Source organism: Protopterus annectens, chromosome 11.part0 (assembly GCF_019279795.1).
Source record: "Protopterus annectens isolate FY-2018-M chromosome 11.part0, PAN1.0, whole genome shotgun sequence".
NCBI classification, from domain to species: domain Eukaryota; kingdom Metazoa; phylum Chordata; order Ceratodontiformes; family Protopteridae; genus Protopterus; species Protopterus annectens.
Window position 1 is genome coordinate 975,858,897 of NC_056745.1, and position 14,948 is coordinate 975,873,844.

The following is a 14,948-nucleotide window of genomic DNA, read 5'->3' on the forward strand; positions in this document are numbered from 1 at the left end:
AACCGAGCAGCATATGGCATCTGTTTGAGACCCTTGATCCTCTTGGTGAGATACTTTTGGGGTCTTTCTAATTGCTGCAGGTGTCGGGTAAGATACATCCAAAAAGGGGCATTGTATTCTCTGATGGGCCTGATGAGGGATGAATAAAGGGGCATGATTACCTCTCTTGATCTAGATGTGAAACCCTTCGTGATGAGGTGGGCTATGTAGAAGGTCTTTCTAACCACTTAGGAGAGATTGCTATCAACTTGGGTCCCCAGGTCCCTAATAACTTTCTCTGTACTTAATGAGTTTCCGCCTATGTGGTAATTTGTGGGCACATTGTTTTTGCCAAAGGGTATGACTATACATTTTTTGGCATTTAGCTTTAAACCATGGTGCTGGCATCAGTTATCTGTCTCTGTGAGACCTTTTTGAAGGATGTTTGTGTCAGCTGGAGAGTTGATTATGGCGCCCAGTTTGCAGTCGTCTGCAAACTTGGTGAGCCATAGTCCTCCCGCGTTTGCCTGTACCTCGGAAAAGTATATACCGAACAAGAGTGGTCCCAGGACAGAACCCTGTGGGACGCCACTTGTGACCGGTTTCGAGTCTGACATGGCTCCAGTAACTCTCACTCTGTGGGTTCTGTCTTTGAGTCAGTTTGCGACCCATCTTGTGACATAGGGGTTTATATTTAAGCTGGATAGTTTATCTATGATGCCCGAGTGGGGTATTGTGTCAAATGCCTTTGCAAGGTCCAGATAGGCTGTGTGGACTACCTTCCCTTCATCTATGGCTTTGGTGACTGTTTCAAAGAAGTCAACCAGGTTCAAAAGGCAGGATCTGCCCTTGACAAAGCCGAACTGGGTAGGATCTAGTGTCTGTAGGTCTCCAATGTCTTTGTTTATGAGCTCCATGATGATCCTCTCCATAGCCTTGCAGACTAAGCTAGTCAGGCTTATGGGGCGATAGTTTCCAAGGTCCGTAGAGGCTCCACCTTTGTGTAGTGGGACCACTGTTGCTGTACGCCATTCTGTGGGCACATATCCTGTAGTGAGGCTGAGATTGTATAGCTGTTTTATTTGAGGGATTAGTTCATCTTGGAGTTCATGTAGGACGCAACCTGGGATGCCATCTGGTCCCATGGAAGCAGTGTTTTTTGCTTTGGAGAGGGCAGCCTTCACCTGAGCATCAGAGATGTTTGGGAAGCAGCCCTCTGCCGGGATAGATACTTGCTCTTTTGGGGGGGGTTTGCACTGAACCTGTCTGCCAGGATATTGGCGATGTCTGTGGGTTCAGTGTATTTTTTGTCATTTAGAATCAACTCAGAACAAGTCTGGGAGTTGCATCCCAGGTTTCTAACATAACTGAAAAAAGCCTTATGATTGTCTTTGGTGTCCTGTGCAATTTTTCTCTCGAAGCTGGCCTTGGAGGATTTTATGAGGGATCGTAATTTTTTGCTAGTACTGATCAGAGATGCCTTCCCTATTAGGGATTTTGCTCTATCATGTAGCAGCTTCCTCCTTCTGTTGTACAGTTTATTTATGGCAGGGGTCCACCAAACTGGACGCCTGCCTTTGGATGATTGGGTCTTGGTTTTGTTTGGGATAGCATGATCCATGCATTCCTGGAGATGTCCGTAGAATGCGTTTATATAGGATTCTGCAGTTAGGGCCATAGTTACCACTGGCCCTGGGGCCTTGAAGGATTCCACTTCGGTTTTGAGAAGTGAGAAGTTCGCTTTTGAGAAGTTTTTCACTGTGGTTTTCTGGGCTGGGGGTGGGGTTGGGATGTGGACATCCAGTGAAATTAATTTCTGGTCTGATCTTACCAATGAGGGATATACTTCTGGTGTGGAGCATAGAGTCCCCATGTTGGTAATGATCAGGTCTAGTATGTTGTCCCCTCTTGTGGGAGTGGTGACTAGTTGTTCCATAGCATTTGAGTTTATAATTTCCAGGAACCTTTGGGCTAAGGTGCTGGGGCTTGAGTAGTGCTCCCAGTCAATGTTTGGGTAGTTGAAGTCACCCAATATAATGGTGTTCGGAGAGATCTTCATGTTCTCCAATGTTTTCAGGAAAGCCGAGTGGGATTCCTGACTTTGAGAGGGTGGTCTGTAGGATGCTATAAACTGAAAAGCAGTCTTGCACATGGATGGTCTCTGATACTTCGTGCAATGCCACTAACCTGGAGGTGTGGATATCCTTGATAAATATGGAAACTCCCCCTCCTTTTGTGGTTCGGTCTGGGTTTTGGGGCCAAAAAGCATGATATGAGGTATAGCCTGGTAGTGCTGGGGTGCTCTCTGGAGCCTTGAACCAGGTTTCTGTCACTGCACAGATATCGATGTTCTGCATACTGAGGAGAGCTTTGAGTGCGTGCATCTTGAGGTTAAGACTTCTGGCATTTAGCAGCATTACCCTTAGTTTCTTGTTCCTTGTGCTGTCTATGGGGGTGGGTTTGACTTTTGAGCCTTGCCTAAAAAAGGCACTATGGGGGTGCTACCTGCCTTCAGTTCCCAGGCTAAACAGATACCAACAGAATTTAACATTTCTCTGTGAAAAATACTTATCTCTCAGAAGTTTGTCTTGAACTGGATGTCGTAAAACAATTAACACTTTTACATTTGTAACATAGTAATTATTTCTGTTTCCAGAGAATAGGAAAACCTCTAGCTGTAAACATTGTGTCTGCTTGCTGCACTGAAACACAGTCGTAAAACTCTTTACTTTTCAACTTATTTCCTTGAAGGTTTGCCAGTTAACTCTGTATGTTCTAACTATACTATCAAAACATACATTTGCACAGGTATATATATTTCTGTTCTTTTCCAGTAGGGTACACTGTAGTTACATTCTTGAAGCTCAGTACATAACGTACAGTTCAATACACACTTCTGCACCACTAGTTTAATATGCACATAACATATAGTTCTCTTACATTTGTAAGACAAGCCTATAGATCATATTAATATTCACAAATGACATATGATTATTTACAAAATTCCAGATAGTTGGACTGGCAGCATTTCAGCTTGTCACCCCCCCCCCCATGAGAACTCAAGCTAGTTTTTCAAGTGACCCTTGAGAAATGTTGCTTGAGAGGGTTGAGCTTATCTGGAAATACCTTACTCTATTCCCTGTCTTAAGATTCCAGCTGCCTTTGCATTGCTGACCCCAGTACTATGCTGCACTGTCCCATCAAATGCCTGTAAACCTAGGCTCCACCATAGTAATTGGAGACTTGGCTGGCTGGCTCCCTGTAGCTATAGATCCCCCTCAGACTCCTCTTGCCTTGTACTGCAAATACTCATCACAAGGCCTCCCTATCATGATAAGGTTTCATCATGTTAACAAGGTACAATTTGTGCCCCTGCTTCCAGCCTAGCAGTTCTACCATGTAGTTAACATCACTGACCTTCCTTACCGCCTTGTAAGGTCCCTCCCAAGCTGCCTGTAGCTTGTTGTGTCTGACAGGAATGAGAACCATTACCTGCTGCTCTACAGCATACTCTCTAGCTTGAGTATTCCTGTCATATCAGACATTCTTCTGCTGTTTTGGTTCTGCCAGGTTCTCATGGGTGAAGCCTATGAGTTCTCTGAGCCTTGTCCTAAGGTTTAGGACGTATGCCACAACAGACTCCATGTGAGATTCACACTCACCTTCCCATTTAACTCAAATTAAATCTAGAGGTCCCCTTGCCCTATGCCCATATAATAACTCAAAGGGTGAAAAACCTGTGGAATCCTGGGGAACCTCTCTGTAAGCAAACAACAGGCAAATATTTGTCCCAGTCCCTCTTAAACTGGTCTGCAAATGCCTGTAGCATGGTCTTGAGTGTAGAGTTTAACTTCTCAACAAGACCATTAGTCTGGGGATTGTAGGGGGTGGTCTTTAGGTGCTTCACCCTACAGTGCTTCCACAGACAAGCCAGCAGGTCTGACATGAAATTGGCACCTCTGTCAGTCAGTATTTCTTTTGGGAAATCTACCCTGCTGAAAATCTCTAACAAAGCATTTGCCACCTTTTCTGCCTCAATGGAGGATAGAGCCACTGTCTCAAGGTATCTGGTAGCATAATCTACTACCAATAGGATATAAGTTTTCCCTGTGGAATTTGGGGTACTAAGCGGCCCCACAATATTCATAGCTATCCTCGGAAATGGCTCTTCAATCACAGGCAAAGGCATCAGAGGAGCTTTTATCTTGTCTCTTGCCTTGCCTACCTTTTGGCAGTGCTCACAGGTTCTGCAGTACCCTATCACATGCCTGGAAATCCCAGGCCAATAGAAGTTCTGTATAATACATCTCTTTGTATGCTTTATGCCCATATGACCTGCAAAGGGAATATCATGGGCTATGGCTAAAAGTGCCAGATGGTAGGCTCTGGGCACTACCAACTGCTGCATTCCCTCACCCTCTAGGCCTCTCTCAGGGGTCCACTCTCTGTACAGTAAACTTTTTTTCCCAGTGTACAGATTCCCCCTTCCCTTGAGAATCAGGTGCCTCACTAGCTACTTCTCTCAGGCCTTGTGATGTAGGGTCTAAGAGCTGAGCCTGTCTCAACTCTCTCTTTGTAACCCTTCCCAGCTCCCCTTCCACAGGAAGTCTGGTATCCTCTGACAGCAGTGCCTCACTGTCAGCCTGGGTAGTACTACTCACCTCTACCCTTGCAGTCACTCTGTGCAAGGGAAAATAAGTACCCGCAAGGAGCTGTGGCTCACCTTCAATATCACTGCTCAGGGTAGCTCCCTCCCTGAAGTAACCACCTTACCAGTCCTGGCTGCAATTGTGGGGTCTGTCTGGGTCTCCCCATACTAGCAGACTCACATGCTTGTCTCTAAGCCTGACTGCGTGTAATGACATGCACACACAGTACTGCATTATCAAAATCATTCCCTATCAGGACATCTGCAGGGTGGTAGTTTGGTACACTTGTTGTCTCGAGACAACTAACTGTTGGCATTTTGTCATTCCCACTTACTGGCTCTCCCACCTTTTGTTCCCTACCTTGCTTCCATGGACATCTATATGCTACATGGCCCCACTGGTTGCATTTAAAACATTTATCCCTTGGTGCTGGATATGTACCTGGACTAGTGGCTTCCCCTAATACTGGTGGACTCTGCTAGAGTAGTCTGGGCTGCCCACGATGGGTTCCCTTAGACCTATGAGCAGCACGGGTTGTCCATTTCCTGTGGAGTGATGCCCTGCTTGCTAGGTATAGGTCTCCCTTCTTCCCCAACTCATCTACATTAGTGCATTGTCTATCAGCTAACCAGATTCTCATGTCCTCAGGCAAAGTAATAAGGGCTTGTTCCCTCACCAAAATGTCTGCCAGCCCTTCAAAAGTGGTGACCTGACATCCACTAACCCACCTATGATAATAAGTGCTTGGTTCAGCAACGTATTCCCACACACTTTCATCTGCCTTGCGTCTATGCTCATGAAACTTTTTTCTATAAGCTTCAGGTGTTAACTTAAAACATTCTAGGAAACATTTTTTGATAACAGTTTGGAAAGAACAATTACAGTCTATTTTTCCTTGCTGGATGCGCAGGTTCTCTTTGGTTTTCCTTGGAATGCTGTTCCTACTGGGGCAATCAGTTCTGAGGATGGTACGCCTGAATGTAACCTTTATGCCCTATGCTATGCAAGGAATGTTTAGGTGATGTTCAGCGCACCTTAAAGCAATAGTAGACTTTGATAAACTGGCCGGACAGTGGGCTTCATGGCAGGGAATCCCATTTGTACTGAATACTGCAGAAGTGAAGGCAAGGACCTCTACCGTTATGGTAAGATTTTATACAACTGTACTTTCTTCAGTACAGTTTTCCTCCCACCACATTTTTCTTTTTCTCACCCTCCAATTTCATACCTTTTTTTTTCTGTCCTTCCTTAATTCCCTTTCCACTTTATTGGTATAGAGCAATGCTTCTGGTAGCACTGTTTTATCCTTCTACTGGGAAACCTTGTGAGCTTTATGACCATGTATGACATCATTGTGTTATACCGCTAAGACACCTTTATGACCATGTATAACATTGTGTTATACCTCTTACACTCAGATGTTGCTGCCTTTAGCCTTCATATTACTGTAGACTTCTAAATTTGTTCATACTGTTTATACTTACTTGAAATCAGTGGTTTCATAAACTGACTCATTTGTTCAATATTCCTCTCAAGCACTTGTTTCTTCCCTAGTGTATGATTATGACTACTTAGATTGCATTGTGTAGTACCTTTCTTTTTCATTTTGTTTCTTTTTCAATCATTCTCATTACTATGCAATTGCTTTTTCACTGGGGCTGTTTGTGCTCTAAACTTATCAGCCTCTCTTAATGAGGCACACTTATCCTGGCTCAGCTTAGGCCTTATTCATACCTTTGTGAATAAGCATTTGCCACTTCAGTCACTCAGTCCTGCTTTTTTGTTCATTCACTTTATATTTCCTTGTACTACACTCCCTTTATTATTTTTGGTGTTCCTGTACTTCTTTTCCTTTCATTAATACTTGTTTTATTTTCTTATCATGCTTTCATTTGATTCTGCTTACCTGTCCTCACTCACCTGTTCACTTGTTTTATTCCATTATTCCTTTCTTAACTCCCCCTGATTTCTATTCTATTTACTGTTTCTCAATTATTTTCCCTGCTAATGGCCTTGTTAGTAAACACCCATGCTACTGCATATGACAGACTCACCCTTACGGCTCCTCAACTTTTTGCAGCCCCTTTCCCCATCTCCCCCTCTGGCATTTCCTACTTTTCATCTATGCATACACCTACAAATTCTTTGCTGGCACAGAGGCGGCCTGCACAAGTGGGCCAGCCTGATTATTTTCAAGTGCATATCTGTGGCAGCATCTTGGTTTAATTGCTCCTTCCTTAGGCTTAAATTACCATCTAGCTAGAGTTCAGGTGTTACCCAGGGCTCAGTGTTTCATGTGTAGCAGGTAACTGTGACTTATCTTTCTATAGCCCCTTTGGCACTATACCAAAATACCTCATCTATTCATAACAAGTCAGAAATTGTTTCAGATCTGCTGGATAGCATTAACCTTAGGTTTATCATGGAGAGTTGGCTTTAATGACAAGTCTAAGACATTTCTAGCTTATACGAATAGCCACTGGATATACAGTTGGCTTGGTGTGTATTTGTATAAAGCTAAATATTTATTAACATCAACAGAGACATGGAATGCATGTGTTATTGACTTGGGAAATATTACAATGCTGTAAACTCTGTAGTTATTTCAAATAGCACAATGCTACATGTAACATTACTTATGTCATAAGTCTATTAATTGTACTAGTTGACACAAGATGAAAAGTAATAAACATAATTTGATTTATACAAACAAAAAGAGCAAGGAACCTGTCTCCTATAATGATAGTTCATAGTTGTAAAGTGCATTTTTATCTAATTTTGTTGATTTAAATCAAACAATATGAAAAAAAATATTTTAACGTTAAATTCAGTGCCATAGCATTTTCCACAACCAAAAATGTATTGATATTTTACTAACCCTGGTTTGTAAGAGATAATTGTTACGAACTGCAGCTTAAATATACGAAAATTAAATTTCTATTTGAAAAGTATGTTTTATTTTATTGTAGGACCACATCTTTGAATTGGAATCCCACAAAATAGAAAGAGGAAGAGGGAGATGTCCTTTTGACCCCAGCTCTTCATACACTTCAACTTTACTGAGTAAGTATAATTGTGATGTCTAATGCGCAGCATCTATATTTGTATAGTTTAAGGGATATACAAGTCCACACCGGTTTTGTCTCTGGCTTTCTTATGTAAGCACTGTGTGTTTTGCTCATTATTATACATATGTAGATAAATATTTGCTATGCCTCACTGTTTACCTTTGATGTTTTCATCTTACATGGTTGCAACATTTGATACCATAAAATCTAAAACAATAACAGCAGCCAAGTGACATAACCCAAAACATCAGTCTGCTCCACCAGACAGCAGAGACCTGAGTGCCTGAACTGGGCTCCATTCTCCAGTAAGTCCTGAGAGAGTGATAGAGGATGATGCGTCACATGATTAGTTTTCTCATACAGCAGGAAATGTTTGGAGAATCAGATGCCTGTGTAATATTCTGGTGGAGACCAGAAGCCATGCAGGCAACCTCAGGGTAAAACAAAGGGGCAGCAACAATGCCCTGGTGTCATTGTACTAGCCATTTAAACAGCTAGGGACCATGCCCAACCTCCTACATGTATGATGACTCCATGCTAGCAGCTTCCCATTGGATTCCTTGTTTACACTGAGTCACTACAAAGATGACTTCTCTAGAAGTCTAGAAGCCCACCTGACAAAGAGTTACATCAAGGGATAACCAGTAAGAAAGGTGTTATATGGGATCAGAGGTGAGAATGGAAGCTGGGGGTGGTGCTGCCTGAAAATATTTGATGGGTCAAGTCATGAGAAAGTATAAAAAAAAATTACACAAGATATAGTATAATTTCCAGAATATATACGTGATTTGTTTGCAAAGTGCATTGCTGTACTTAATGAAAAGTGCAATGCCTCTCATAGAACTCACAAGGCAATATGACTGGCTACGTTCTGCTTCTTTCAGTAAAATATTTAAAATGATGCTGCCATGCTACTAAACTCCACTGTCTTGTTTCAGGAAGGAAAAAGATATTCCGTTTGTGCTTTGAAAATCACTGGAATAATTCCATGTAGAACAAATAATGCATTTGACAGTACAAAGTAGATTTTTTTTTGAAAACTAGGTAGTAGTAATGGTTATTGTTGTGAAATTTGAAATAATGATATTTAATCAGGATACATCTATGTGCAGTACATACATTGTATATTCCTCTGAATCTGTAGCACATAACAATTTTAGTATTTTTTAATGATGGACTTTGCTCCCACCACTCTATTTTCCTCAGTACCACAAGCAAACACCACACAAGGAAGTGAGCTTACTGGAATCAGTTTGGGGAGCACAACAATAGGAAAGATGTAGGGACCCAAGTAAGGGAAGCTATGGATAGGGAAAGATAGATTATAAGGTAGAGTTTTGGCAGGTAGAAATCCTGGGGTAAAAGGCATAGCACAATTGTCACAACCGGCAAGTTCACCACTACAATCAGGATGGGGTTTCTAAGTAAATGATACAAAAGGGTTATAATTGTTGTGGACTTTTTAGCTTTATGTCAATGAACAGTGACTGCATCATAGGAGAGTCTTGTAAATATGGAATATTTTCAATAAGGCAGTTCTAATTAAAAAAAAATATATCATGATTGAGACAGAAGACTCCCAGAGAAACATTTTAAAAAGCTAACAAAAGATCATGCGGATTTAAGTATGGACATGCAACTATGACTCATATCAACTTATCCTCATTTTCACAGAAGTCATCCAAAACAACAGCGTGATTTTTTAAACATAATCCCAGTTTTCACTTACTCTGCATTTGTTATGACTATTACTACTACTAATCCATATATACGTGAAAACTAAGGTAACTTTAACTGCCTTAGCAGGAAATGTAAATTGTCCTTCTATACATATGCATCATTCGTACTTATGTTGCTGGCATCAGGTGAGTCAGAGATGGACATTTCTTAACAGGAATAATATTTTGAATACATATGTGAAGAAAGTTGCATTCAGACAAACCATCTTTCTAATACTCTTCCAAAACCCATAATGATATTTGTAGTTTAGTGCTATAAGTGATGGGATTTTTGTTTTCCTTCAGTAAGGTAATAAGTGAATTGACTTAACAAATTTCTCAATATTAGTAGTGAGTGCAAGGTTTAATATTTCTGTCAGCAATTTGACTACATTTATCATTTTTTGTTACCTGTTTTTTCCTGGCTATAGTATCAGCCTTTGACAGAAGAATACAAGACATGAGATACTGTTTTGTAATAACTTAATGTGTACCTTAATCTGCTGAGTGCTGTTATTTTGATGATAGATTAAAATGCACGGCATACCAGGCACAATGTTTAAAACTATGTATTGCCAGTCTGACATGGCTAGGGTACAAGAATATTATTTTAAATGATAGGGCTCCTTAACTGTCCAGCCTGCTATCTGCAAATGGGGCAATCGTATTCCATCAGTGCTTTAAAAGTTGTTCTTTAGACATGTTTTTGGATAGAAATGGAAGGTTCATTCCTGTTTATGCTGTGCCAGCACTGAAACTCCTTTACTAGACTTCAATAACTGTGTGCAGTGCCACCTTTGAGGACAGCTTGAGCACATAGTGTACCTGGCTGTGAGCAGTATTAGCATTGTTCTTCAGCCTGATACAATTTCCTCCACCCTGTACAACTTCTGACCACTTGATGACCAGTACGCATATACTACATGTACAAAATGTTCTACAGTCATTAGCTCTTAATGAAATGGCTGCTGCTAGTTTATTTTTTTTTGACTTTCCAGATCTGTGTAATATGAACCATTTTTTGAATCCCACCCTTAATGTTTGAAAATTATTATTGTATTATATTATATTATATTACATTGTATTATATGATAATTGTTTTTCCCAGTTATTACTTTTCTTGAACCAATGATGTATCATTTGTTGCTTTCATTATAAATGAAAGATAGAACAATATATTTCTGCATATATTGCCCAAAGCCAATTATTATATATTTTTGCAGCTAGTACATGAACTTTGACCGATTCATTTTTTAATGACAATGGGGTTATTTTTTTTTTCCATGGTAACAAGAAACTTATGTAGCACAGCAAATCATGATGTAAAGATCCACGACAGTAAACGTTTAGTGCAGACAAACATGATTATTTATAGAATAGCAAACTCACTTAATGGAGATAATGCAAATGTATTGTTAGCTTATGAAATTCTTTATATAGTTGTTTGAAGCTCGGCTACTTATTCACAAGTATGTTGGCTGATTTTTGTATTGGAATATAATGCCATTTAGGTAAATATACATGTTTTAGTACTTGTACAAGTCAATGACATACAATTACACATCAGGTGTGGATAGTGGTTTTGACTGATGCTAAAGGTGCCACATTCTGTTTTAACAAGATCAGTTTTAGGGTTAGGGTAAAGTTTATGGCTGTATGGGGTGTTGCATTCAGTACATTTGGTGCTAGTTAGCATGCTAGTTAGCATTCTCATTAGAAACGCTATGTATAAATATATATTGTGTTTTCTGCATTTCAAATAATTTATTTTCTACAATGTAGCTTTCATTTCCTTTAGTGGTTGGCCTCAAATATTCTTTATCATCAGTTTGCTTTCAAGCAGATATTCAAGCAGGCTAAATGTATTACTGTTTGTTTAGTCCTTTGTTTCAAATGCATCTGAGCAATCATATGGAGTTCACAGAATGGACAGTCCTTTATGAAATTGTGGAACATAGCTCTCAACCTTCCTTCTCCAAAATATGAAACACAACCTCTCGTAATCTGGAGAGAATGGGGCAAAGTGTGGAACACTTACTTTCAGCTTACTAGCAACCTCATCTGGGAAGTTCAGGAGATGTTTGAAATGTGTTACTTTGTACTTATAATATCTGTTGATGAATTAATGTCATTCAGTATTATACACCATGGATATTAGTTAAAACATTCTTATCAATGAAAGTGTGACAGATCCTGTGAATGTTGAACAGCCAGAACATGGATTTTTTTAAGAGTCAAAATTAGGAATGGTCCTCATAATGTGGTACACTTGAGAGGTGTGGTTTTGAATATTTGCATCTACATTGATAAAATCAAGAAATGGACCATGGGAGGCACAGTGTTATAAGGATAAGTGCTACTGCAGCTTCACAAGAGCACACAGGTGATCCTGTTTAGCTTTTACTTGGAATATCTTCAATGTGAAGACTTCATGTCTTACGTTTAACCATGTGGGTTTTGAGAGAGGTTGTGCTCTCTACCTGAATTATGGTGATGCTGAAATTTTTCATGTGTGTGTGTGTGCATGTGTGTGTGTGTGTGTGTGTGTCCTTCTTGCAATGAAATAGAGTCCTGCTTGAGTCTGCTTTCTGCATTATGTCTGTTATCTGTTTATAGAGTCTCCTGTTTCATACCACTCTGAAATCCATGAAGTAAATATCAAAAATGGATTAATTAAAAAAGAAACAAAATGGAGTATTTGTTGAATCACTGTTGACTGTTACAATTTGATGAGGAAGACAAATAATGGTAGGTTACATGCATCTATGTATGCATGCATGTGAGTACCATCCTAGTTTATGTGTGGGTATGGGTGTCTGTATTTGTTGGGTCACTATGTCTCCTATGTTCCTTATTTCTTCACAATGGTTCTTTTGTGATATGAGTAATATGCAGATATATTTAAAGATCTTTTCTTATGATTCCAGGAAGTCATTTTGTCAATGAAGGCAACCTACCTTTTCATTGTACCTGAACTTGTAGTTTGTGTTGCATACAAGTTTAAATGATTTTAGAGACAAATACTAAAACTATAAACTGGTATATGGCAAAGTGATCACTCCCTACATGAAACCATTAAACACCTGTGGAATAGGAAGCTATTTCAGCTCTTCTACAGGTACAAGAAACAAGTAAAGCAACTGAGGTCAGTCACTCTACCCTGTTCAAACACTGGTAACAACATAGCTAATATGAGTCTTGACTTAAAGAATATTACTTTGCTTGTCATCATATTGTGATATCATTTTCTGCAGAAGAGCAAATATGCTGGTCACTAAGCTCATACAGGACAGGACAGAAGATTTTGTGATCTAATCTAATATATCTGAGATACCTCTTTTGGGGGATTCCATAGGAAAAGAAACATGCATTGCACTAAGCATAAACTATAGTTTCTTCAAAACCAGTGTATCAAACAAAAAGTCCTTCATTTTGTTTATGACCACATACTATGACACATATAATATTTTATTTTATTGGAATGAGGCTAGATAAAAAGATGCCTGTGTGCTAATGTGCAACCCATATTTCTTATTGTCCAAGTGTACATTTCTAACTAGGTTAACTTGAACTTACAAGGCAAAAGTGTCTCGTTTGAAGGATAACCTGGGAGTGGGGTTGAGTTAAATGAGTCATGCAAAGTGATACAATAGACAACTTAAGACTGAAAAAATCCATCTCATGGATATCGGTGGCATTCACAGGCCCATACTTCATAAATACATAAAGGAAATCCGTGAATCTCACCACTACACCTATATTTAAATGAGTAAAGCATGGATAAGTTTTGTTGATTTTTGCATCTTTGAGCCCTGCAATGCAATGTGTAGTATACTTTTGCATGTCTTACTTGGTGTAAAATGACAGAAAATGAGTGAAGCTATGTGCAAAAAAAATACATACATACATAAAACCTCAAATGTTGTTAGAGATTTCTGTCAGCAGGCAGCAGGCATGAGCCTTTGTGGAAGTTGCGAGAGTACTCATAAGATTCTGTGCTGAGCTTAGGTCAGCTATGCTGACCACACCTTACCGAAACTCTTAAGTTTTTTTTTTTTTTTTTTATTCATTCTGAGGCTATCCTTAAATGGACACCCTGTTATGGCTTTGGAAAGGGAAGATAAGAAGAAATAACTGGAAAGAGAAGAGAGAGAGAAAAGACAAAAAAGGAACACATTAAGATGGTTTTGAAGGAAGAGGTAGGAGAGGATAGGTACTATGATTTTTGGAGGGATAGCCCTCTACTTTTCTAATTTGTTTTAATAAGGGAACTTGTGGACGGAAGAAGTATAGAGTGTATCAGAGAAAGGGGATAGGAAACAGCTAACAAACTTGAAACATAAAACCCAAGCATGACAGACAGGAACAGTATGGTGGGCTGGCAGCATGGAGTGAGATAAGACATACAGATGGCAGATAGGCACAAAAGGGAGTGGAAAGAAGGTTGAGAGCTCTAATCAGCTGAGTCCATAGGGCCTCAAATGTTCCCCAACCTAATTCACCTGGGTGGGATGACTTTAATGATGTAGGGGTCAAGCATTCTGGTGACTTGGTGGTTTGATCCATCTGGGTCACTGAGTCTTCTACCTGCTAGAGGAAAGATTGCTATGGGCATAAATATCCCTCCATGGCCCTCCTAGTCACAGCCTCTACCAGTTCCTGAAGCCTGTTATCCTATCCTATCAGGCTGCCATGCACTGAAGGGTCCAGACAGGTGAATCCTTTGCCCCCATATGTTAAGTGGCCCCAAATGGTCTGTGGGAGGTGGTGATTGTTTCTTCGGCTTGTGGCTGAGCTTTGCTGTACACTGCTGAGCCAGCAGCAAAAAAAAATAAACATTAAAGGGAAAGAAAGTAAAAAAATGGAATAAGAAGAGAGAGAGTGAGGGGGAGAGATACAACAAAATGATATTTAAGTGTTACTAACTAAATGACTTTATTCAAGTGACACAAAATGAGAAAGGAAACATTTTAATGCTAAATATGCTAAATATGAAGCTGTCATTAACCATTTTTTATTAATAATTAACCATTATAATTGACTAACCATTAGTAATTTAATGAGAGAATACTCACAAGTACTGCTTGAGGTTCAAATGTTCAAATGTGCTTTCTTTGGTATTGCTACATTTACTGTAAAATGGCTGAATGGATGCATTAATTTTTTCCGTTAAGTACCATAAACAACCTGCAATTAAGTAAAGCATACAGAGAAGTGATGCATCAAGGAATCACATGCTCTCACTTCCCTACTAAATTATTACTGACATACAAAATTTTCCTTCCACTTGTCTACTTCATTATAATAAAGTCATATAAATATATACTTACCACTTAATGATGCTGTAACAAAGATAGCCTGACTAACTTAAATATGTTACGTACAATGTCATTTTATGTCTGTTATATAACTATCTAATATTTTCTGATTTTGACTATGTTTATACTTAGAAGCTTGTGAAATCAGCCAGGCAACTTTCCACTAAAACTGTTCTCTGTTATAAGCACTCTTTTCAGGAGCTGTAAATGTATAAG

The 14,948-nt window shown here is 39.6% G+C and overlaps 1 protein-coding gene across 1 annotated transcript in view; it reads left to right on the forward strand.

The window, feature by feature from the left end:
• Positions 1–14,948, forward strand: part of SEMA3E (semaphorin 3E) — a 949,587-nt gene that overhangs the window by 552,726 nt on the left and 381,913 nt on the right. Inside the window, exon 5 of the mRNA XM_044088353.1 lies at positions 7,598–7,691. Coding sequence (XP_043944288.1) covers positions 7,598–7,691 — 94 coding nt within the window. The remainder of the gene's footprint in view (positions 1–7,597; positions 7,692–14,948) is intronic.